We start from the raw sequence: 27,427 nt of genomic DNA on the forward strand, positions 1-27,427 counted from the left end.
ACTCTCACACATACAGAGTCCTCCAACCGCAGGACAGCCTCCGAGCCTCCAGTGACCTCATGGATTCACACACAATGGGCCTCTGACTTCCCCAGTGGACTCCCAGACTCATGGGTCCAGGGCTTCAACGTCTTTCGGCTTTCCATCTTCAGTGTGGACCCCAGGACCTGCAGATTTTTTAACGTGTCCAATTTTGGAAGTACCCAGGCTCCATATTAAAAATGAATGAAGCAACCAGTTCCTGGCAAAATCCTTAATGCAGTCAAATCTGGCTACTCCATAATTTTCTCAGCGCACTTTAAAAATGGGAAGCTTTGAGAGCACACCAAAGACTTGTCAAAACATTTCCTATTTTTATCAACATTCAGACTCTTCAGCACAGCTTACGGTCTTACACTAAGCTGATTCTCATGCTTTCTAGTGCAGTCGTTAAGCTAAACAACTTGGCAAATGCTATGATGTTACAAGCACTTCCTTCAGTGTCATTTCTGGTTAGTATGAAAAACAACAGACCTTTAACAAATGCTGCCCAGAACTTTATTGGTTATTACTCTCTCAACAGATAATATATTTCATTTATCATCTCTTACAGCTTTTCAATGCCAACCCAATTCACCATCTAATTAACTCATTTTCAAGAAATTCCACGAGGTTCTCTGAAAGCACTTGATAAAGTCTCATTTAGAGAGTGCAATCACTTTTGTCAGTTTGATGTTCTCCTAAGGGGTTGTCTTCAGGTGTCTTGGTCCTCAGGTGGCTCTAGAGGCCGATCCAGGGTCCATATATTCTGGAGCAGTGTGGGCAAGATTATGTGGTGGATGTAGCTGGTGGTTGGGTCTTTTGGTTGTTCAGCCTCTCCTATCGCAGCTTCCACTTGTTCTCTGCAGCACAGCGGATATCGTTCCCATGTAGTGCAGTTCACTCTTGCACAGATTTCCTTCAGGTATGTCTATATGGTGCAACATATTCCCAGTTTTTAGATGCAATGGTGAATTTCTTCAGGCTGATTTTGATGCTGTGTTTGAAGGGTTTCCTTTGCCCTCCAGAGGCTCACTGACCCTCCTTCAACTGGGAGTAAAGGATCTGTTTGGGGAGACAGGAGTTAGGCATCCGAATGACATGATCTATCCATCAAAATAACTAAGCAGATTACGATTTTCAAATTACACTGCTTATTCGTCACAACAGTTTCAAGCTTGCTAGGTTTCTTTATTATAGGCATTTTTTTTGATTAGAAGAAAATATTTTGCTAAAACACTATTTACTATTTCAGATGTCATGGAAGACTAGTCCACACATATGAAAGTGCTTCTGTGCGTTGCTTCCAGGATGGAAGAGTTGATAATATCCGATCAGCATCGAAAGAGGCGCTGGAGTTTGCAAAAGCAATGATAGATGGAAGAGCGTCAATCACAGTAGGTCTTTTTCTCTCATTTTCAGACTTTCTCATTTTATAGTATGTCACATTTTTTTATATGCTTCCTTCTCACCACTGCTATTGGGAAAGGAGGTACAGGATGTACAGGATCCTTAGCTCCCACAGCACCAAGCTCAGGAACAGTTATTACCTACAATTATGGGGCTTCTGAACCAGCGTGGATAATTTCACTCACTTTTTTTTTGTACTTGCATATTTTGTCCTCTTTTGCACATTTTTTGTTTATCTGTCTTTGTGTGTAGTTTTTCAATGATTCTGTCATATTTCTTTGTATCTGCTGTGAATGCCCTCAAGAAAATGAATTTTAGTTAAAACTTAACGTCTGTCCCGAGCCTTATAGGCTCATCAGGCTGGTGCTTATGCCAGTTTCCGTGGCGTGAAGCGACTGCGAGTACGAGACTCCCCCGCACCCCCCCCCCCCCCCCCCAGCCCCGGATAGAATGCCAGTCTATCGCGAGAGAAAATGAAATGCAGGGTAGTATATGGTGACATAGCTGTACTTAGATAAAAATAAAATTATTTTTACTTTATTTTAACTTTTCTTTGTCTACTTGCTGCCTCACCCACAACCCTGCTCTGGCAGCAGAGGGAACAGATGTGTGCTGACTTACTGTGTCTTAAATTCCACTCAAAGCCTAAGCCGAGTTTGTTGTCATATGTGCAGGTTCAATGAAAAGCTTACTTGCAGTACCATCACAGACACACAGCATCTGATACACAACATTCAGAAGAAAGACATGAATAAAACAAAAGCTTTACAAAATTATACAAGGAGCAAGACAATTAGAACAAAAATGCCCATTGTAGTGCAAAGTGGTTGTTGTGTTGCAGCAGTGATTAGGGTTGTGCTGGTTTGTTCAAGAATGAATGGTTGAAGGGAAGTAGCAATTCTTGAACCTGGTGCTGTGGGCTTCTGTACCTCCTGTCTGATGGCAACTGTGAGAAAATGGTATGGCCTGGATGGTGGAGACCTTTGATAATAGATATTGTCTCCTTGAGGCAACATCTCATGGAAAGGGTGAGCAATTTCAAGTTTCTGGGTGCCAACATCTCTAAGGATTTATCCTGGATTCAACATATCAATGCAGTTACAAAGAAAGCACAACTGTGGCTCTATTTCATTTGGAGTTTGTGGAGATTTGGTATGTCACCAAAGACACTTGCAACTGTCTATAGATGTACTGTAGAGAACATTCTAACTGGCTGGTGTGGTGGTGGTGGTGGTGGGGGGGCACGGCACAAGATTGAAATAAGCTACAAAAAGTTGTAAATTCAGACAGTTCCATCAAGGGTACCAGCCTCCAGGACATCTTTGAGGAGTAATGCCTTAAAAGTTGGAGTCCATCATTAAGGACCCCCATCACCAAGGACTTTATTACTTTTCTCATTGCTAGCATCAGTGAGGAGGTCAGGAGCCTGAAGACACACTCCATAGTTGAGAAACAGCTTCTTCCCCTCAGCCATCTGATATCTGAGTGGACATTAAACCCATGAACACTACCTCACCAATTTTTTCCACCATTTAATTATCTTAACATTTTAAATATTTATATACTGCAAGTTACAGTTTGTATTATGTATTGCTATATATTGCTGCTGCATAACAACAAATTTCATGACATATGCAGTGATATTAAACCTGATTCTGAGATACTACCAATAGTGGGTAGCTTCTTGCATTCAAATTTCCATAGCAGACCATGATCCAACCAGTCAGATTACTTTCAATAGGATATCTGCATAAGTCGGTTGGTGTTTGATGACACACTAAACCTTATTAAACTTTTAAGATGCTGGTGTGCCTTCCTTGTGATCCATCTATATGCTGGACGTAGGACGGGTTACCTAATAAGTTAATGGCCAGGAATTTACAGCTGCTGACCCTCCCCACCACTGTTCCTCCAGTGTAGACTGGTGCATGTCTCTTTTCCTGTTTTCACTCACTGCTATTTGTGCTTTGGCAGTTCAAGTACCTCTGTTAAGAAGGGAGGAAATTTAGGAAGCATGCATTTGGCTCACATTTAGAGTCATAGGACAATGTAGCACAAAAACAAAGTGTAACATCTCACAGTTGTCAGCAATGAAATACTAATGCCGCCCATTGTAATGATGAGCTCAAAAGTTTTTGTTTACTGCATGATTTTTCACTATTTCCTTCTGTTAGATATTTTTTCTTTCATATCCATTGATATTTTAAAATGCAAATTACTTTGCATTTGATATTATAAGTACGTTGATTTAATCCTTCTTCCAGTCACTGGCATGTTAAGAGTCAATCCATACACAGGGGTGCCCGTAAAATGTAGTGGTTGCATTACTGGAGTGGTATGGATTGATAGTCTGAGGGCACAAGCTCAAATCCCAGCGCAGTGGCTGGGAAACTTAAATATGGACAAGTTTGTAAAAAGAAATAGCCAGATATCTAGGAATCCATCTTGTTGTTTAACAACCTTCAGGAAAGGAAAACCTCCACATTTTTGTATGAAACCAGACCCGAACTAATTGATTCTTAACTATTCTCTTCATTAAAGTAAGCTAGGGACAGTTAGCAACAATTAATTGGTCTCTGTAAATTGTCTTGTGACGAGGCTAGGGGTAAATCAAGGGGTTGCTGAGTGATGTGGTTCGAAGAACCAAAAAGGCTTGTTTCGCCTTGTATCTCTAAATAAAATACATTTAGGGATGTAAGTAATTAGAACATAGAACAGAGCAGCACAGGAATAGAGTTCTTGTCCCACAATATCTTCACCAATCAAGTTGCCAAATTGAACTTATCCCATCTGCCTACGCAAGGTTTATTTCACTCTGCACCATAAAACATGGCAGCAGAATTAGGCCATTCAGCCCCCTGAGTCTGCACCGCCATTCCGTCATGGCTGATGTATTAAAATCCTTCTCAGACAATCATTCTCCTGCCTTCTCCAAGTAATGCTTACTAATCAAGAACCTATCAACCTTCACTTTAAATACACCCAGTGATTTACCCTCCATAGATGTATGTGGCAATGAATTCCCCACCTTCCATGTGCCTATCTGAATGTTGCTATTGTATCTGCAGTTACCACCTCCCTTCACAGCATGTTCTAGGCACCTGATATTTGCTGTAAAAAAATTTTTACTTTGCACATCTTTGTTTAGCTTGTCCCCTTAAGTCGAAGCCCTGTGTATTTGATATTGCTGCCCAAGGAAAAGGTCTCTTCTCTACTCTGTGTCTCTCATGACTTATACACACCAACCCATGAAAACAGTCCAACCTGTCTTACGAGGGGTGATTGATAACTTTGAGGCCTAAGGTAGAAGGAGTCAATTTTAGAAACCCCAGCACATTTATTTTTCAACATAGTCCCCTCCTACATTTACACACCTAGTCCAGCTGTCGTGGAGCATACAGATCTTGGACCTCCAGAAAGCGTCCACAGATGGGTGATTGATAAGTTTGTGGCCTAAGGTAGAAGGAGATGAATTACACAGCTCTCATTACATGCACGTGCAGGTCAACTCTTTGATCAATTATGGAGAAAATTTGAAGTTAATAACATCTTCTTCCTTAGGCCACAAACTTATCAATCACCCTTGATGAATTATTAACTGATGAGCTATTAACTTCAAACTTTCTGCATAATCACTCAGAGTTGCCCTGCATGTGCATGTAATGAGAGCTGTATAACTCATCTCCTTCTACCTTAGGCCACGAACTTTCAATCACCCCTGCTGTGGACACTTTCTGGAGGTCCAAGATCTGTATGCTCCACGACTGCTGGACTAAGTGTGTAAATGTAGGAGGGGACTATGTTGAAAAATAAGTGCGCTAGGTTTTCTAGAATTGACTCCTTCTACCTTAGGCCAGAAACATATCAATCACCCCTCGTAAAAGCTAATGTACTCCAATCCAGGTGGCATCCTGGTGAACCTCTTCTGCACCCTCTGCACATCTTTCCTACAACGAGGCAACTAGAACGGCATACAATACTCCAAATCTTGATATGTCTTGATGAAAGGTTGTTATGTTTTGTAACTTCAAAACATTAAATTAATTCAATGAGACACAGGAGTCTGGGAATACAGGTCCGGTCCAGGTTTGCATTCAGTGAGGCGTGCACGTATCACGTGGTAGCGTGATGATGTGTATAGTTCACGTATTTTTACATATAACCCATAATTAATTAGTTAAACAAACAAGAATACTTATATATTATTGAAATATTAAATGCACAATGAAGGTCTTGGCCCAAAACATTGACTGCTTATTCCTCTCCATAGATGCTGCCTGGCCTGTTGAGTTCCTCCAGTGTTTTGTGTGTGATACTCCTAACGTTGGCCTTACTCCATGTCGAATGATTTAATTAGTTTTAAAAATGAATTCCTGTATTTGTTTCAATTGGGCACTATTATGTTTTGTAACTCCAGAAATTAATTGAAAGAGGAACATAGGAGCCCAGGAAAACATGTCTGCCTAGTTTCTTGACTTTAGTGAGGCACTCACAGATGACGTGCTTGTGTGATAATGTATGCTGTTCACGTATCTCTTAAATATAACTCATAATGAATCATGTAAACACAGACAGAGTGTTTAATCAAACAATATTTTTACACTATTACTCAAATATTACTGAAATATTAAATACATAACAGGCATGTGAACAATGTGAGCATTGAGAGAATAGCTTAATATTTACACACCACTGCAAAGCTGAATGAGCAACACAATGTGAATTAATGAACTACAAGCAGGAGTGAGACTGCGTGCTATCGTAAGGGAGAAATATTGCATGTCTAAGCAGGTGGCATGGGGGGTAGGAGATGAGGTGTTGCCTTGTACACTTCTATGTAAAACTATCTGATGTATGGTACTTACCTTCCTTTCAATTCAGGACTCAAGGAAGATGGAGCTTCTCTGGGCCGCAATCAATGCACAGATCAATTATACTGTTCGAGTAAGTGGAAATAATTTCAATTTTAAATGCTGCATTAGCAAATTAAAAAGTTTTATTGATTAAATCTTTAATGGTCTAATTAATTAATTAGCCACATTAACACTGAAGCAGTAAGTGGAGCAAAGTACTTTCATGAGCTGTTCAATAAATTATCTTCCAGTTTTGAATTTTCATATCATCCTACACCAGGAAAGCAATGATGTTATTTATGATCTGACAGCAAGGAAAAAGAAATACATATTTTAAAATAATATCACCAGAGTAGGACTCGCTGCTGTGCCAAAGTTTCAGTTTATTAAGGCTCAGCAGTTTTATATTCAATGATGAATCTGTTTTAAGGCGTGTATAATTTAGGGTCAGAAAATGTGAGATCCAGTTACCAGTAATAATTCAAATCTTTGACAGTCATGGTTATAGGTTGTCATCCACTGGAAACAAAACAGAATGATAAGTTTGACTTGATTCCAAAGGAAGGAAATGTTGGAAGAGCTACATATGTTCTTCAAATTAAATGTTCTATCATCACAAAAGGCCCTTTGGAAAGATTTCTCCATCACTTGCATCACCAACAAAGGACATTAGCACAATGGAAATAGTTCAGTTGGAAAGCTTACTCTCCTCACAATGGTTGTGTCCCTCAGTATGGGGAGTGTACTAAATGACTGAAAGAAATGCAGCCTCCTCAACCATCCCATGTTATTTCACTCCTGATGAAGGGTTTCGGCCCGAAACGTCGTCACTACCTCCTCCCATTGATGCTAACTGGCCTGCTGAGTTCTGCCAGCATTTTGTGTTTTTATTTATTTCTAGCATCTGCAGATTCACTCGTGTTGCCTTTGAATTAGCTTTAATACTTAACTTTCAACCTTTTGCTGGCGTTTGTCCGTAGTCTTTCTCCTTTCACTTCCTAATTGAACCTATTAGATGGCTTCAATATTACCTAACTTTATTTCCGATTTCCAATATCTTCTGATACCAACAAAGGGGCCCTAGATTTTACATATTCATAAGAAATAGGAGCAGAGATAGCCAGAGACACCTTGAGCCTACTGCTCTTCCAGTGAAATCGTGGCTGATCTGATGATGGCCTTCTGACTCTTTCACGCTTCCTTTGACTAGTCTGGAGGACCAGAAATCCGTCAGTTTTGGACTTCGATATCTATAATGATTCAGTCCCCACAGCTGTCTGATATAGAGAATTCCAATGATTCACAATAAGGTGAACTCTTGACCTCACTATCTATCTCATTATGATCTTGCACTTTATCTTGTACCTGCACTGCACTTTTTCAGTAGCTTTTACACTTTATTCTGCAATGTTACAGTTTTACCTTATTCTAGCTCAGTGAACTGTGCGATGATTCCAGTAGAAGTGGTAAAGGCAGGTTCGGTATTGTCATTTAAAGCAAAATTGGATAGGTATATGGACAGGAAAGGGGAAAGGATTGGAGGGTTATGGGCTGAGTGCAGGTCAGTGGGACTAGGTGAGAGTAAGTGTTCAGCATGGACTAGAAGGGCCAAGATGGGCTGTTTCTGTGCTGTAATGGTTATATGATTTGATCTGTGTGAACTGAATGCAAGACAAGTTTTTGCACTGGATCTTGGTACTTGTGACATCAATAAACAATATCGATAACTTTAAGGCAGGGGTCCCCAACCTTTTTTATGCCATGAACCAATACCATTAGGCAAGGGGTCTTTGGACTCAGATTGTGAACCCCTGTTTTAAGGGAAGAAGTTTCACCCAATTTTGGCTAATATGAGGGTGCATAACTTTAAGGTGATTGGAAGAAAGTATAAGAGGATAATTTATTTTTCTACAAAGTAAGTGATGGGTGCGTGCAACACACTGCCACTCATGGTGATAGAGGCATATAAGAGACTCTTAGATAGGCACGTCATGGGTCAAAGGACCTATACTGCGCTGTGATGTTCTACGTTCTTCTTTAAGCACTGGTCTGGTAGTGTAGTGGTTAGCACAACTCTTTGCAATACCAGCAACCTGAGTTAAATTCCTGCCGCTGTCTGTAAGGAGTTTGTACATTCCCCGTGTGGATTTCCTTCAGGTGCACTGGTTTCCTCATACAGTTCAAAGATGTCATTTTAATTGATCATTGTAAATTGTTCCATGACTAGGCTAGGGTTAAATTGTGGGCAGTATGACTCAAAGGGAAAGGCCAGAAGGGCCTATTCCATGCTGTATCTCAAAAAATAAATAAATAACCAGTAGACCACTTACCCTGAGAGAATGATCGCTGGTTCTAGGTTCTCCTCATTCTCTCAGCTTCTCCATTGTATGTATTCCAATCCATTTCATTTGCCTTCCTAATAACAGGCTTAATGTATGAGGAGCTAGTGATTGCTCTGGGCCTGTACTCACTGGAGTTTAGAAGAACAAGGGGAATCTCATTGAAACCTATCGATTATTGAAAGGCCTAGATAGAATGGACATGGAGAGGATGTTTCATATAGTGGGGGAAGTGAGGATGTGGACTAAGACTAGGGAAAGGGATAATAAATCAGCCATAATAAATCGGTCCTGGTGAAGGCTCTCGGCCCAAACCGTTGAATATAATTTTTTCCATAGATGCTGCCTGGCCTGCTGAGTTCCTCCAGCATTTTGTATGTGTTGCTTGGACTTCCAGCATCAGCAGATTCTCTCTTGTTAATAAATCAGCCATGACGGAACGGCAGAGCAGACTCGATGGTCTGAATGGCCTAATTTTGCTTCTATGTCTTATGCTGTAATGGTATTAATTACTAATGTGGTGCTCTCACTCCCACTTTCATCCAAGTGCTGTCAGTACCTCATCAATCATCCCATTTCCCTCAGCACTGCTTTCCTTACTGTCTCTGTGCTCAAGCACCAAGTCTGGATCCATTCAACTTTCAATAATAATGTAACATTATATAGATAATTTAAGACCTTGGTCAGACCCCACTTGGAGTATTGGGTTCAGTTCTGGTCAGCTCACTACAGGAAGGATGTGGATACTATAGAGAGAGTGCAGAGGAGATTTACAAGGATGTTGCCTGGATTGAGGGTGTACCTTATGAGAATAGGTTGAGTGTACTTGGCCTTTTCTCTTTGGAGCAACGGAGGATGAAAGGTGACCTGATAGAGGTGTATAAGATGATGAGAGGCATTGATCGTGTGGATAGTCAGAGGCTTTTTCCCGGAGCTGAAATGGCTAACGTGAGAGGGCGTAGTTTTAAGGTGCTTGGAAATAGGTACCGAGGGGGTGTCAGGGGTAAGTTTTTCACAGAGTGGTGGGTGCATGGAATGCACCGCCGGCAGTGCTGGTGGAAGCGGATACAGTAGGATCTTCTAAGAGCTTCTTAGATAGGTACATGGAGCTTAGAAAACTAGAGGGCTGTGCACTAGGGAAATTCTAGGCAGTTTCTAGAGTAGGTTACATGGTCAGCACAACATTGTGGGCTGAAGGGCCTGTAATGTGCTGTAGATTTCTATGTCCCATGTTCTATTAACAGCAATTGAACTGAAGCAGTTATTAAAGCCAGTGAAACTGCGTTTGAATCAGAGTCTTTTTATTGTAATTAATTTGGAGGGGGGAAGAAGTTGTCAGACCCTTTGCATCCTCATGGGATATCTGAACAGTTTGCTGGAAGGTTCCAAAGACATATAGATTAGTAGGTTAATCAGTCACGTGGGTATAATTGGGCAGTGCCAGAAGGGCCTCTTACTGTGCTGTATCTCTAAATTAAAGAAAAGTATAGGGTGGACTGAACTTAACATGAAGGCCAGGGAAACGTTCCTCCTTTTCAGAAACAGAATCAGATTTAATATTACCAGCACATGTCGTGACATTTGTTAACTTTGTGACAGATGTACAATGATAATAGGGAAAAAGAAAACCGTGAATTACTCTAAATATATAGATATATATTATATATAGAGCAAAAAATAGGAAATAAAATAGTAGTGTTCATGGGTTCACTGTCCATTCAGAAATCAGATGACAGAGATGAAGAACCTGTTCAGGCTTCTGTGCCTCCTTCCTGATGGTAGCAATGAGAAAAGGTCTAAGTGTATAACACAGCTGTTTTACCATCTCTGCTTTATTCAACGGAGCAATGACATTGTATCGGAAGCACATCAAGAAATTGACCAAGACACAACTCAGGCATTTACGCCAAATATTACTCATCAAGCAGCAAGAGAGGGTACCAGGTGTGGAGGTGCTCAAATGTGCTGGGACAGTCAGTGCAGAATCACTCATCACAGATTCTCAGCTGCGTGGGACTGGTCATGTCACAAGAATGAGCGATGATCGTTTATCCAAAGCTGTTTTCTGTGGTGAGCTACATGAAGGAAAGAGGAAGCATGGTGGTCAGAAGCTGCGCTACAAAGATGTGCTCAAGCTCCATATGAAGAACACTGACATGAACGTCATGAAAGATGCTTTGGACAGAAGAAGTTGGCACTGCATTGTCAAGAAGTCAATCCCAGCTATCAAGGAGAAAAGGCAGAAGAAATATGAAGCAGGTCATGAATGCAGATATTCAGTGTGATGCACCATCAATAACTCACTCTGAGACGTAAGGCGAGATATCGGCTTTTATTGACTGGAAGAAGGAACAAGCAGTGAGTGACCACCATACTACATCCTGGAGACTGAGAGGCTGGGCTCAGACCTTGATTGCCTTTATACAGGGGTCTGTGGGAGGAGCCACAGGAGCAGTCAGCAGGGGGCGTGTCCAGACAGGTATATGTAGTTCACCACACAGTGTTAGACCAGTCAAATCACAAATGCAACTGATGTGGGAGACAGTGCCGATCCAATGCTGGTCTTGTGGCCCATGAACGTGCCTGCAGAGACTAAACTCTCAGCACAGTCAACATCGAATCAAGAGAAGAAGAAGAAGAAGAATGAGAAAAGGACATGTCCTGAGTGGTGGAGAACCTTAATGTTGGATGCTGCCTCTCTGAGGCACTGCTCCTTGATACTACAGAGACTAGAGCTTGTGATGGAACTGACTAATTGTACAATTCTGTAGCTTACTTTGATCCTGTGCAGTAGCCTATCCCTGCCCCCATACTAGACAGTGATGCCGCCAGTCAGAATATTCTCTTTGGAACATCTATAGAAATTTTTGAGTGTTTTTGGTGAGACACCAAATCTCCTCAAACTCCTAATGAAATATAGCTGCTGTCTTGCCTTCTTTGTAGCTGTATCAATATGTTGGGTCTTGGTCAGCCTCTCAGAGATATTGAGACCCAGGAATTTGAAATTGCTCACTCTCTCCACTTCTGATCCCTCAACCTTGCAACATCAATCAATGGGATCATGATGGATTTCAGCTTTGTACTCAGCTCCACATGAACACGAGCCCCTTAAGTCTTGATTCTCCTTTTGTTCAAAAGTATACAGTCATAATCATTCAGCAGGACAATGGAAGGCTATAGTTCAGGTGCAGGTCGATGGGACTGGGCACTTTAAATGGTTCTGCATGGACAAGATGGGCCAAAAGGCCTGTTTCTGTGCTGTAATTTTCTATGACTTTGACATGCTCCTTTCAACACACATTTATATTGATTCAATTTTATCAACCCGACATTTCCATCAATTACCTGCTACTCTGCAGATCCCACTGATCACACTACATACTCACGGCAATTTACTCTGGCCAATTAATCTACCAACCACAAGTCTTGGGGATATGGGAAGAGCAGCTAGAAGAAATTCACATGGTTACAGGGTACGTGTAAACTCCACAAAGACAGCGTCACGGACCTAAACTTCACCATGCCTCAAAACTGAACATACCATGTCCCGGCACTGCCTCACAGCATCAAAGACCCAGGTTCAATCTAGGTGGAGTTTTCATATTCTCCCCGTGACCATGTGGCATTCCTCCAGGTGGTCCGGTTTTCTCCTGTTCACCCTACGAGTGACCCTCCCAGAGGATCACAACCTTGTCATAGGGTTTGGAGACTTGTATACCTCAGTGTAAATTGCCGTGAATATGTAACGTGATTGGTGGAATCTGGAGAGCCATGTTGGCTGGAACCAGGGCCTTGTGCTTTGATTCTTGGCAGGGTCACCCATGCCAAACAGGTCAAAGGGTAGAGTCCACTGATCTTCCAGGTTCTGAGGTTCAGCTCAGGGCTAACAATGCTGACTGATCAAAAACCAGTTGTTACAGAAACAGAATGAAGAAACCTTCTATACAGATAGAGACAGGAGATTTTAATTGCTGCACTAAATGACAGTGGTGTAACAGGCAGTAAGTAAGGGTATCAAGAGACATGTCAAACAAAAACAAGGTTTAGTACAACTTAACCTTTATTACCATTCAACTTTCTTATACATGCACACCACTAACTTTTACTGTTCCAACTTACCACTTTTTATATTAAATCACAAGACTCACACCTGAACTTAAATACCATCTGTGTGAGATACAACTGGCCACACTCATTCCAGCAGAACTGTTCATTCCTGAACTAAGACTTCATCTTGAAATTATTTGTTCACTGTTAGTTTCTCAGATAGCCCTTCTCTTATTTGATTTTACTTCCAATTTTCTTCAGAAATTTTCTGAAGGATGGTGGAGAGGCCCAAGCCGCCCCACCATTGAGGACATCTTCAAGAAGATGGCATTAACCATTAGGGAACTTCACCATCCTGTACATGCCCGCTTCTTGTTACTACCACCAGAGAGGAGATACAAGAGCCTGAAGACCCACACTCAGTGTTTTAGAAACAGCTTCCCCCGACTTGCTGTCAGCTTTATCATCAGTCCACGAACCATGAACACTCCTCTGCTACTTTGCTGTCTTTAGCACTACATATTTAAACTTTAAAATATAATTCTCATTGTAACTTATCATATTTTTATATAATATTAAGGCACACCATCCCAGACATGCCTTCTTCTCATTAGTACCATCAGAGAGGAGGGACAGGAGTATCAGAGGGGATGAAACTGGTCCTAAAATGTTTGTGGACACTCAATGCTTTAGGAACAGCTTCTTACCCTCCACCATCCGATTTCTGAATGGTCCATAAACTCATGAACATTACCACACTATTTATTTAATTTTTATTGTAGCTTACGGTAATTTTTTTTATGTCTTGCACTGTACCTGTCACAAAACAACAAATTTCAAGCCATATGTTAGTGATAATAAACCTGAATCTGATTCAGCTTTTCTTTTTTCTCATCCCAGTTCACAATTATGAAGTCTATCATTCAAGCTGTCATTTATTCAAGGACTGAACAAAGACACATCTATTTCCTTTCTTCAGTTCCATCTTTAATGTAGATCTGGACCCTATCAATGTTGATGGGGAAAGCAAGAGCATATATTTTCTTATCAGCCGGAGAGCTCCTTAATTGTGAGCAGTTGCCTGTGCTTCACAATTCATCAAATGTGTTTTGTTCACAGAATGACAGTCTCAAAACATCTGTTTTCTGTATGGCTCACAGCAGAATAATTTATATTGGCATGGTTCACAGGGCTACCTCAGCATAACCTGACTTACTCACATTGAAACAGACCAAATATTTATCTTGTGACCTTCCTCCATTGTGCCGTCTGTTCTGTCATTTCCAACATCTCTTTCCGGCCAGTGTCATCCCTAAACCTGGTGTGATAATTGGTATCTTGTCTCCAGCTACACTCCCAGGTCCCAAAGGCGAGCAGGTTGATAGGTTAATTGGTCACTGTGAATTGCTGGTGGTGTGTACGTGTCTGGTAGAATCTCTTGCAAATGTTGGAAGAATTTTTAAAAATGAGATTAAAATAGAACTCACATGATATAGAACTAGATAGAGTGGATGTGGAGAGGATGCTTCCTATAATGGGGGGAGCCTAGAACTAGAAGGCACAGTAGATGAATAGAGGGACATCACTTATGATCTTATGCAAATGGTTGGTTATTGTTTGTAATGGACTGAAGGGCCTGTTTACACAATGTATATTTCTGTGACTTTATAATCTTTGACCATTACTTACTATCTCCTGAGTTCAGGTATATCTCTTCTCATTCTGTAAAACATAGAAGCAGAATTAGACCATTCAGCTCATCGAGTTGGCTCTGCCATTCGATCACAGCTGATTTATTTTCCTTCTCAAACCCGTTCCCCTGCCTTTTCCCTGTAACCCTTGACACCCTTCCTGTTAGCAGTTACTTGAAAACAAACCAAAACCACTGAGAGACAGAATACGGGAGTTGACACTATATGACATGCTTCCAAAATAACAACACAGATGATAATTTGCCTAAAATGCTGGAGGAACTCAACAGTTCAGGCAGCACCAATGGAGAGTCATTTCAGACAAAGACCATTCATCAGGATTTCCAACATCTCCAGAATCTCTTGTGTTTATGATTATTTTTCCTTATTATTTAAGATTTTTAAAATTACCTTGAATTATAACTTTCTACTCCCTTTTTTAAAGTTAAAAAAGTACATTTGATCCTTTATTATAAAACTAGTAAAGACAAATGATTTTATAGTGATACAAAACAAACAAAACTGAAATTAGCAATGTAGCAAAATAAGAATAATTAGCATTCAAATTAACAAAATAAGCAAAATAAGCAGTCAACAAAAATATCTCTCCCACTCATTCCCTCTCAACTAGACAAAGTCAAAGTGCGAATATGTAACTATACTCATTTGCTTCTCTCACACCCCAACCCATATGACAAATCACACAACATAAAATAAGCAGACAGACAGAAAACAGATAAATGGCTCATACTCTTACTAATGAAGTACCTGTCAACCTCCCATTTAAATACACCCAATGACTTAGCCTCCACAGCAATCCTTCACAATGATTTCCACAGGTACTCTACCATCTGGCTAAAGAAATTCCTCTTCATCTCTGTTCTCAAGGGACATCCCTTCACTAAAATCTTGAAAGCCAAGTCATTTCTGTACAGTGTACCTTCATAAGGCACCATATGAAGACTCAGTGACACACACAAAATGCTGGAGGAACTCAGCAGGCCAGGCAACATCTATGGAAAAGAGTAAATAGTTGACATTTTGGGCCAAGAATCTTCATCAGGACCATTCATGAGCCCTGTGGAAGGACCTCAGCCTGAAATGTTGACTGTTTACTTTTTTGCAATAGATGCTGCCTGGCCTGCTGAGTTCCTCCACCACTTTGTGTGTGTTGCTGGGATTTCCAGCATCTGCAGATTTTCTCTTGTTTCTGATGAAGTCTCAGTACATGCATTATACTTGATGTGAGAGGAACAGGGAATGGAGGAGCTTAACTACTACTATGTTTTTAACTTTTCCAGAGTACTCCCATCTACTGTTAGTCAAATCATCATTGCGACAACTTTATCAAACAGTTTAAACTTGTTTGTGAAGTATAACATTTCTAGAAAATGTTGCAACAAATTCCATCCCTACATAAAAAAAGCAGAACATAATTGCCCTTAAAAACATAAACAGCTCTTCTAAGAAACAATACAGATGATTATTTGCCTGAGTTATACACACACAACATGCTGGAGGGGTTTAACAGGTCAGGCAGCACCAATGGAGAGTCAATTTAGACAAAGACCATTCATCAGGATTTCCAACATCTCCAGAGTCTCTTGTGTTTATGATTATTTTTCCTTATTATTTAAGATTTTTAAAATCATCTGAATTATAACTTTCTACTCCCTGTTTTTAAGGCTTGAAAATGAATCACAGTGTAGTATATGGTGACATATACATGCTTCGATAGTAAATTTACTTGGAACCTTGAACTTTTTTTTTCATCCCTCATCTGTGGAAAAGCTGTGGATCACTCTTTCAGTGTTTCTGTCCTCTATGTGCCTCTTTTAGCTTCTGTCTCTTGTGAAGCACCTGGAAAATTTTACATAAATGAGACTACAATATTCAACACCATCTGGCTAAATAGTGAATAAATTAAAAAAACAAATTTTTAAAAAAAAAACAGAAATACTGGATGAACTCAGCCAGTCAAATAGCATCTATGGAAAGAAAACCAATTAACATTCCCACAAATGCCACTACACGGGCTGAGTTCACTTGTCTCTGCATTTATTGTTTTTCTTCACTGCTTTGTATAACCGTATAACCATATAACAATCACAGCACAGAAATAGGCCATCTTGGCCCTCCTAGTCCGTGCCGAACTCTTAATCACGCCCAGTCCCACCTACCCGCACTCAGCCCATAACCCTCCACTCCTTTCCTGTCCATATACCTATCCAATTTTACCTTAAATGATACAACTGAACTGGCCTCTACTACTTCTACAGGAAGCTCATTCCACACAGCTATCACTCTCTGAGTAAAGAAATACCCCCTCGTGTTTCCCTTAAACTTCTGCCCCCTAACTTTCAAATCATGTCCTCTCGTTTGAATCTCCCCTACCCTCAATGGAAACAGCCTATTCACGTCAACTCTATCTATCCCTCTCAAAATTTTAAATACCTCGATCAAATCCCCCCTCAACCTTCCACGCTCCAATGAATAGAGACCTAACTTGTTCAACCTTTCTCTGTAACTTAAGTGGTGAAACCCAGGTAACATCCTAGTAAATCGTCTCTGCACTCTCTCTAATTTATTGATATCTTTCCTATAATTCGGTGACCAGAACTGCACACAATATTCTAAATTTGGCCTTACCAATGCCTTGTACAATTTTAACATTACATCCCAACTTCTGTACTCAATGCTCTGATTTATAAAGGCCAGCGTTCCAAAAGCCTTCTTCACCACCCTATCTACATGAGACTCCACCTTCAAGGAACTATGCACTGTTATTCCTAGATCTCTCTGTTCCTCTGCATTCCTCAATGCCCTACCATTTACCCTGTATATTCTATATGGATTATTCCTGCCAAAATGTAGAACCTCACACTTCTCAGCATTAAACTCCATCTGCCTGCCAACATTCAGCCCATTCTTCTAACCGGCATAAATCTCCCTGCAAGCTTTGAAAACCCACCTCATTATCCACAACACCTCCTACCTTAGTATCATCGGCATACTTACTAATCCAATTTACCACCCCATCATCCAGATCATTTATGTATATTACAAACAACATTGGGCCCAAAACAGATCCCTGAGGCACCCCGCTAGTCACCGGCCTCCATCCCGATAAACAATTATCCACCACTACTCTCTGGCATCTCCCATCTAGCCACTGTTGAATCCATTTTATTACTCCAGCATTAATACCTAACAACTGAACCTTCTTAACTAACCTTCCATGTGGAACTTTGTCAAAGGCTTTGCTGAAGTCCATATAGACTACATCCACTGCCTTACCCTCGTCAACATTCCTCATAACTTCTTCAAAAAATTCAATAAGGTTTGTCAAACATGACCTTCCACGCACAAATCCATGCTGGCTACTCCTAATCAGATCCTGTCTATCCAGATAATTATTAATAATATCTCTAAGAATACTTTCCATTAATTTACCCACCACTGATGTCAAACTGACAGGTCTATAATTGCTAGGCTTACTTCTAGAACCCTTTTTAAACAATGGAACCACATGAGCAATACGCCAATCCTCTGGCACAATCCCCGTTTCTAATGACATCTTAAAGATCTCCGTCAGAGCTCCTGCTATCTCTACACAAACTTCCCTCAAGGTCCTGGGGAATATCCTATCAGGATCCGGAGATTTATCCACTTTTAAATTTCTTAAAAGCGCCAGTAGTTCCACCTCTTTAATTGTCATAGGTTCCATAACTTACTTATAATTTACGTATGATTAATATTCAGTGTGTTGTTTATACCTCTGTGCTTGTGTTGGTGCTGAAAGTAAGTTTTTCATTGTACCTGTTGTGGATATGACATTAAACTTGCTTGGTTCTGAATAAAGAAGTCCTGATGAAGGGTCTTGGCCCAAAATGCTGATTGCTTATTCTCCTCCGTAGATGCTGCCTGACCTGCTGAGGTCCTCTAGCATTTTGTGTGCATTCTTCCAGCATCTTGGTGTTGGTTGCAGGTTCCAGCATCCGCAGCTATATTTGTTTTAAATAAATACCAGACCAAAAACAAAAAGCAAGTACTATGAATGCCGGAAATCTGAAATAAATTTAAAACAGAAAATGATGGAAAGACTTGGGTAGTATCTGAGGGGAGAGAAAAAGAATGAATACTTGAAAGAAGAGCTTGAAAGTGTACTGAAAATATATACTGGAATAAATACTGGACAAAGAACCATAGAACATTACAGCACAGAAACAGGCCTTTTGGCCCTTCTTGGCTGTGCCGGACCATTTTTCTGCCTAGTCCCACTGACCTGCACCTGGCCCATATCCCTCCATACACCTCTCATCCATGTACCTGTCCAAGTTTTTCTTAAACGTTTAAAGTAAGCCCGCATTCACCACTTCATCTGGCAGCTCATTCCACACTCCCACCATGCTCTGTATGAAGAAGCCCCCCCCCCCCATGTTCCCTTTAAACTATTCCCCCTTCACCCTTAACCCATGTCCTCTGGTTCTTTTCTCCCCTTGCCTCAGTATAAAAAGCCTGCTTGCATTCACTCTATCTATACCCATCATAATTTTATACACCTCTATCAAGTCTCCACTCATTCTTCTATGCTCCAGGGAATAAGGTCATAACCTATTCAACATTTCTGTGCAACTCAGTTTCTCAAGTCCTGGCAATACCCTTGTAAACCTTCTCTGCACTCTTTCAACCTTATTAATATCCTTCCTGTAATTAGGTGACCAAAACTGCACACAATACTCCAAATGTACAAATACTGATTGTTGTTTTGAATTGTTTATTCATTCCATCTGAAGATTAATAGCATGAGGAATCCTGTACTTTGATTTATTTTCTTGTCAAAAAACTCTGCAGATTCATTTCTTATTGTAAGATTGATGCATGGTATTGACTGTCTTACAAATCTGCTTGTGTTGGCCCTGTGTTTTGAAAACATCCCAGATGATGTTCCAGTGTACAGTTTGGTGATGTTATAAGGCAGATAGTGGGATAATGATAGGGAAAGAAGAAGTTCAGCTATCGATGAGATAGAAACACACACTCAATGGCCACCCTATTAGATGCATCTGTATACACATGTTGTTAATGCAAATATCTGATCAGCCAATTATATGGCATAAATTCAATACATAAAAACATGCAGACATGTTCAAGAGGCTTAGTTGTGGTTCAGCCAAACATCAGAATGATCTCCAGGGATTTTCATGCACAACAGTCTCTAGAGTTTACAGAGACTGGTGTGAAAAAGTGAAAAAACAATTTCACCTTGTCAATGAGAGAGGTCAGACAGGTTCAAACTGACAGGAAGGTGACAGTAACTCAAATAACCAACTACTACAACAGTGGTGTGCAGGAGGGCATCTCTGAATGCACAACATGTTGAACTTTGAAGTGGATGAGCCACAGTGGCAGAAGACCACACCGGGTTCCACACCTGTACCTAGTAAAGTGGCCACAAGTGTAAGTTGCCCATTACGTCCGTATGCAAAGGGATTACACATTCCCCATTCATAGGTTCCAGAAGTTGGAATATGCTCATTTTTCTCCCTTCTCCAAACTTACAGAGAAAAAATTCATTTTTATTGTATGCTAGACATTTCACATTGCTGAGTTAACCACTTGAATTATGGAGCTCTGGAGTTATTAGACTGCCTGATTGCCTTCACAAACCTGACAAATATCCTAATCCTCCGTCAGCAACAGAACAGTACATATCACCTCTTGTACAGCCAAGGACTTGTCTCTGATTGTACATTTATTTTTGAGCTAATGCCTTGTTTAGGGCGGTGGGGTGGAGATATGTCTCTACAGATGATTGGGTAAGTTTTAAGGAACAGCAGATCTTAACTAAAAAAGCAATACGGAGAGAAAAAATCAGGTATGAGCTCAGTCTAGCCAGGAATATAAAAGGGGATAGCAAAAGCTTTTTTAGCTATGTGAAGAGAAAGAAGATAGTTAAGAACAATGTTGGCCCCTTAAAGAATGAATTGGGAGAAATTGTTATGGGAAACAGGGAAATGACAGCAGAATTTAACGCGTACTTTAGATCTGTCTTCACCAGGGAGGACACAAGCAATCTCCCAGATGTATGGATGGGCCAGGGTCATAAGATATCAGAGGAATTGAGACAGATTGACATTAGGAAAGAAACTGTGATGAGTAGACTGGTAGGACTGAAGGCTAATAAATCCCCGGGTCCAGATGGTCTGCATCCGAGGGTTCTAAAAGAGGTGGCTCAGGAAATTGCGGATGCATTGGTAATCATTTTCCAATGTTCCTTAGATTCAGGATCAGTTCCTGAAGATTGGAGAGTGGCTAATGTTATCCCACTTTTCAAGAAGGGAGGGAAGGAGAAAATGGAGAACTATCGCCCTGTTAGCCTAACGTCAGTCGTGAGGAAGATGCTTGAGTCCATTATTAAGGACGAAATAGTGGCACATCTTGATGGCAGAAATAGGATTAGGCCGAGCCAGCATGGATTTACCAAGGGCAAATCATGCTTGACTAATCTGTTGGAGTTTTTTGAGGGTGTAACAAGGATGTTAGACGAGGGTAAGCCAGTGGATGTTGTGTACCTAGATTTTCAGAAGGCATTCGATAAGGTGCCATATAGGAGATTGGTGAGTAAAATCAGAGCTCATGGCATTGGGGGCAGGGTTTCAACATGGATAGAAAACTGGTTGGCAGATAGAAAGCAAAGGGTAGCAGTGAATGGGTGTTTCTCGGACTGGCTGGAGGTGACTAGTGGGGTACCACAGGGTCTGTATTGGGACCACAGCTCTTTACGATTTATGTCAACGATTTAGATGAGGGCATTGAAAACTATATCAGCAAGTTTGCTGACGATACTAAACTGGGTGGCAGTGTGACATGCGAAGAGGACGTTAAGAGAATACAGGGAGACTTGGATAGGCTGGGTGAGTGGGCAGATACTTGGCAGATGTCATTCAATGTGAATAAATGTGAAGTTATCCACTTTGGAAGCAGGAACAAGAGGGCAGAGTATTGTCTGAACGGTGTAGAGTTAGGTAAGGGAGAAATGCAAAGAGACCTAGGAGTCCTAGTTCACCAGTCAATGAAGGTGAATGAGCAAGTGCATCAGGCAGTGAAGAGGGCAAATGGAATGTTGGCCTTTGTTACAAGGGGAATTGAGTACAAGAGCAAGGATGTCCTTTTGCATTTGTACAGGGCCCTGGTGAGACCACACCTGGAATATTGTGTACAGTTTTGGTCTCCAGGTTTAAGGAAGGACATTCTGGCAATTGAGGAAGTGCAACGTAGATTCACTAGGTTGATTCCTGGGATGGCAGGGCTGACTTACGCAGAGAGATTGGAGAGATTGGGCTTGTACACGCTGGAATTGAGGAGATTGAGAGGGGATTGATTGAAACGTTTAAGATAATTAAAGGATTTGATAGGATTGAGGCAGGAAATATGTTCCAGATGTTGGGAGAGTCCAGTACCAGAGGGCATGGATTGAGAATAAGAGGTCAGTTATTTAAAACAGAGTTGAGGAAGAGCTTCTTCTCCCAGAGAGTTGTGGAGGTGTGGAATGCACTGCCTCGGAAGACGGTGGAGGCCAATTCTCTGGATGCTTTCAAGAAGGAGCTAGATAGATATCTGATGGATAGGGGAATCGAGGGATATGGGGACAAGGCAGGGACTGGGTATTGATAGTGAATGATCAGCCATGATCTCAGAATGGTGGTGCAGACTCGAGGGGCCGAATGGTCTACTTCTGCACCAATTGTCTATTGTCTATTGTCTACCAAAGGAGGAGTAAGGAGCTCCTTCCCTCCGCTAGCCTGCAGGTCACCCTTGGGAAAGGTGTAGCACCTGCTTCGTTCCACCTCCTCTGCCTCCAATCAGGGTCACATGAAGCCATGGAAGCAGCTGGTGGACGGTCATATGAGCAGCCAGTCCATATCACAAGCCCTGGTTATGTGACCACTGATGCCAAGCAGACAATCTCTGAAGAGTATTGATAATGGCTGGGTTCATCCATCTGGTAAAGACACTGTCCAGAGGCAATGGTAAACCATTTATGTAGAAAAATTTGCCTTGACTATAATCGCCCACATCATAGCATATAATAATGCCATGCTCCACACCATCATTTATTTCTTCACTCTCTTGTATAAATTTATGTATAACTGATGTTCTATGTGTTGTCCATATCTACAAGATTGTTACTGTGCTGAAACCAAGTTTTCCATTGTCTCTGTTCTTCACTATTCTTGTGCACTTGGCATTAAATTTGTCTGCCCTGGATAAAGAACAACACAATTTGAATTACTTAACCTGGTGGACTCTACACAGCAGCCAATATTGTGCCCTGTTATTGTTGAGCATTTTGGACCCATTTTCTCAACACTTGATTTTAGATCTGAAAAAATTCATATCAGATAATCGATTTCCTATTTTGGTCTGCGTTTCAGACTATTACAGGGATGGGAATTGACAATCATTTACTTGGACTACAGGAGATGGCAAAAGAACTACAAATGGATGTACCTAAAATATTCACCGATAAAACGTACCTGACGAGTAACAATTTTATCCTCTCCACCAGCCAGGTCAGTGTTTACATGTTATTGTCAAAAGTTCTTCTGTATTTTGTTTTTATTTTTATTTTGCGATACAGCGCAGTACTCGCTTTTCCAGCTCTTTGACCTGCACCACACAGCAACCCTCAGCAACCCCAATTTAACTGAGGGTCAACAAATACCTATGAGAGAGAAGCGAGTGTTACCCAACTTTTGAATTCATTAAAGTGGAAATCTCTCCAAGATAGACATCTGACCTGTTTTTACAAAATGTTAAATGGTCAGCTTGACATAGATTACCAATCCTACACCAAACCCAAACCTATTAGGAGCAGACAAGGGCACTCATTTCAGTTTGAAATATTAACTACCAAGTCAGATGTGTACAGCAATTCATTCTTCCCCTGCACAATTAAAGCATGGAATAATCTTCATCCTACCATAGTCACACAATCAAACCCAACTAAATTTAAGACTGCTCTTCTTCTTCAAAAATCTCCTTCTTAAGTCCACCCTCCACCACCTCCAGTTTAAATTCCATGTGGAATATTTTGGAGGACTGAGGACCAAGAACCAAGAACCCTGACCTAGCCATGGGACAATTTACAAATGACCAACTAACCTATCTGGTACGTCTTTCCCCTGTTGGAGGGAAACCAGAGCACGCAGAGAAAACTCCCACATTCCACAGGGAGGGCATGCAGAGGTTCCTTACAGAGGATGCTGGGATTGAACTGTGAGCAACAATGCCTCAAGCTGTAATAGCATCAGGCTAATCACTAGGCTACCATGGTGCTCACGGTATTATGTATCAGAAACAAAGAATGTAAAAGTGTGCAGACTACCTTTTCAGACTAGAAGTCTCTATGTGGTTAACTTTTAAAAAATGGACATGTTGAGAGTATTCAGTTCTGATTGGCTCATTATTGGAAGAATGTGGAAGCTTTAGAGAGGGTGCAGAGGAGATTTACCAGGATGCTGCCTGGAATAGAGAGCATGTCTTCTGAGAAAAGGTTGAGTAATCTAGGGCTTTTCCCTTTGAAATGAAGAAGGATGAGAGAAGACCTGATAGAAATGTACAGGATGATTACTGGACAGCCATCAACATTTTCATGGGACAGAAATGGTTAATATGAGAGGGTATAATTTTAAGGTGATTGGAGGAAACTATAGAGGGATATCAGAGGTAGTTGTTTTTTACACAGAATGGTAAGTATGTGAAGAGTGCAGGCAGGTATATTAAGGACGTTTAAGATTCTCTTAGATAAACACATGGATGGTAGAAAATGGAGTAGTATGTGGGAGCGAAGTGTTACATTGATTTTAGAGTAGTTTAAAAGGTCAGCACAACATCATGGGTTGAAGGTCCTGTAGTGTGCAGTAACTTTAATGTTCTATATGTTATATTGAAAATCTAACCACCCAATTTCTAGTCACAGATGTGGCCTGACTTGTTGAGTATTTCTGTATTTAGTCAAATTGGAAAATGGTTTGTTATTTTCACATATAATGAGGTACAATGAAAAACATGTCATTTTCCAGACTATATGCAGGACAAAGTCTTTTGCTGTACCTTATTATTAGTACTAATTTAATTTGCAAAATCTAAAGTTCTGCCCTGTGGTGTAGCGCTCTGCAAGCAGAAACTGCTGATGATACACAGCAGGCCAGGAAGCAGTTGTGGCTAGAGAAACAGGATCAACATTACAGGTTGAAGACCCTTCATTATGAACTGGGATGGAGTCAAAAACAGCTTGTTAGGGTGGGGTGTCTCTGATGGGGTAAAGCCAAGGGTCCAGGTATTGAAGCTGTAAAAGGAGTTGATGAACAAACAATGGAGCATTTCATGATTCCTACATGCTTTTGCCTGTGTTCTCATTCTCGAATTGCTCCCATTGACTCACTGACCAGATAATCAAAAATCAATCACTTTCCTGTCACCTTGAATCAGTATGGCCTTTCTCCTCTGACCTCTCTCATCTGTTTCTAACAAGAAATACAATAGTATATTTCTTGAATTCTACATAAAATACTTCCAGTTACTTTTCATTATTTTTTGCAAAACAAGGCATTTTTGCCTTTAGAACTGCTGCTCATCAGATTTCTTTTCACACCATTCTCTGTAAACTGGAGATTATTGTGTGTGAAAATCCCAGAAGATCAGCAAATTCTGAAATACTCAAATCACCCTGCCTGGCACCAACAATCATTTTACAGTCAAAATCACTTGGATCACATTTCTTCCCTATTCTGAACCTCTTGGTCTGAACATCAGCTGAACCTCTAGACCATGTCTGCATGATTGACTGATTGGATATTTGCATTGATGAACAAGTATAAAGGTATATCTAATAAAGTGTATATGTACTGTGATAATAAATTTACTTTCAACTTTGATTTTTGCTTATTTCCATGACTCTATAAAACCTCAATTTTCATTTCTCTGCAGGTACCAACTACAATGGATGGCTTTCTATTTTACGGGCCTGTAGTTCCAGATGGTTATGGTGTTGCTTACAATCCACGTTTTGATCATATTATCTTCTGCATCTCCAGCTTCAATAATTGCAAGGAAACCTCTTCCAGCATGTTTGCAAAATCCGTGGAGAGAAGCTTTAAAGAGATGAAGGACCTGTGTGTTAAGTGTAACACCAGTGCCAAGCAAAGTTTTCTGGGGAATATTGTTCAGAATGGAAGAAAATCGCACCAGTAAAAGCTTGCAAATGGGGTTGTACTGTGAAATGTTCACACGATCATTTCTCTATGCCAAAGAATAGAATTAATTAAATTGGTATCAATTTGAAGCTTGTAAGTAATCTGGTGGCATATTAACCCATTACTAGTTGCACATGATATCAGAAGACATTATAATGAAGTCAAATATATCTTTCGGTCTACTCTGCTGTGCTATTGATGTGGAAAAATAGAAATATAAGTTCTGCACATCAGCCCTTGATAGACTGGTCTGCCAAATATATTTTCTCAATAGTTGGTGTTGATATTGTGCCATCTCATCCATGATCTCTGTGTTATGGATGCTATTCATAGACAGGTTGCATTTTGTTTACTGATGAACCTGTTTTTGTGATATTGTATTTACAGTACATTATTTCTGAAGGCTTTATATCCCAAACAGTAAGTCTCCATCATGCTGATTGTAAAATGGTCTCTCTATTTATTAAATTGTAAAATTGGTGTGCTAAAATATGTGATGTTATCGGAAACTGCAGCCTTTGTCGTAAGTGTTTCAGACATCCTGGTTTAAATTTTACACAAAGCATTCTTGTACAAGTAATTGTAGTGTACCTCCAAAAACAGCACTGATAGTCTGAACTTCCTTATGGTACCCTGACATTTGTTGTGTGTAGTTCCATAAATAATTATTGTAGAACATCAATGGTGCATAGTATATCCAAATAGCAATCAGATGGAATTATTTTTGTTCAGAGATCAAGATATCTGCTCCTATTAAAAGTATTATAATTATTCAATGAAAGATACTTATTTTGCAAAATATAATGAAAAATAATTATAAGTATTTTATGGAGAATTCAAGAAATGTCCTACTGTATTTCATGTTGGAAATTGATGAAAGTTGTATTTGGAATTATATTACTGTATATTTTCTGATGATCTATTTATGAGTTGGAATGTAAATCATTGTCTGTGTGTGTATGTATGTGTGTATGTGTGTGTGTGCGTGTGTGTGTGTTTAAGATTATTTATTGTGGTCCATTACCAAATATTGTTCCTAATGCTGCCTTGGTGTTTAGAACTGGTGCTATGGACCAAGTACTCTGAAGTTTTACAGGAACGATTGTGCATGTTGTTTAACAAAGTAATGTTAAAACAGGGAGGAGGTATTGTAATCACCAAAAGCTTCCTCCCTTGTGTAACTTGGAATAGACTAGGGATCAGTTTGTCATGTCCAGTGTCTAAAGTAAAATCACTTCCCTCATCTCTTCAAACAACATAATATAAATAAATGTTGTTAAATCTATATAATGGTCCTGGTGTCCAACATATACTTTTATTTGCTCCTAAGTTCAAAGTCGAAGTAAATTTCGAAGAAGATTTGTCGTCTTTGTGGGCATACTCAATAAATCTATAGAATAGTAACTGTAACAGGATCAATGAAAGATCAGCCAGAGTGCAGATGACAATAAACTGCAAATGCAAATATAAATGAATGGCGATAAATAATGAGAACATGAGTTAATGAGATAAAAAGTATTTAAAAGTGAGATCATTGTTTGTGGGAACATCTCAAGGGATGGGCAAGTGAGTGTAGTTATCCATTTTTATTCAAGAGCCTGATGGTTAAGGAGTAGTAACTGTTCTTGAACCTACTGGTGCAAGTCCTGTGGCTCTTGTACCTTCTACCTGATGGCAGCAGCACGATGAGAGCATGGCCTGGGTGGTGAGGATCCCTGATGATGGTTGGGAGGACTTTTCCTGTGATGGACTGCTTTTAATGTGGAAACAAATGACTTAAAATGTAGAATGATAGATGAAGGGAACAA

At 40.3% G+C, this 27,427-nt stretch overlaps 1 protein-coding gene across 1 annotated transcript in view; it reads left to right on the forward strand.

Moving 5' to 3' along the window:
* chata (choline O-acetyltransferase a) overlaps positions 1 to 25,624 on the forward strand; it is a 61,129-nt gene extending 35,505 nt beyond the window's left edge. The window contains exons 11-14 of the mRNA XM_059946967.1: positions 1,274 to 1,415; positions 6,310 to 6,372; positions 22,797 to 22,934; positions 25,354 to 25,624. Coding sequence (XP_059802950.1) covers positions 1,274 to 1,415; positions 6,310 to 6,372; positions 22,797 to 22,934; positions 25,354 to 25,617 — 607 coding nt within the window. The 3' untranslated portion in view covers positions 25,618 to 25,624. The remainder of the gene's footprint in view (positions 1 to 1,273; positions 1,416 to 6,309; positions 6,373 to 22,796; positions 22,935 to 25,353) is intronic.
* Positions 25,625 to 27,427: the final 1,803 nt, after the last annotated feature.

This window comes from Hypanus sabinus, chromosome 21, assembly GCF_030144855.1.
Source record: "Hypanus sabinus isolate sHypSab1 chromosome 21, sHypSab1.hap1, whole genome shotgun sequence".
Taxonomy (NCBI): domain Eukaryota; kingdom Metazoa; phylum Chordata; class Chondrichthyes; order Myliobatiformes; family Dasyatidae; genus Hypanus; species Hypanus sabinus.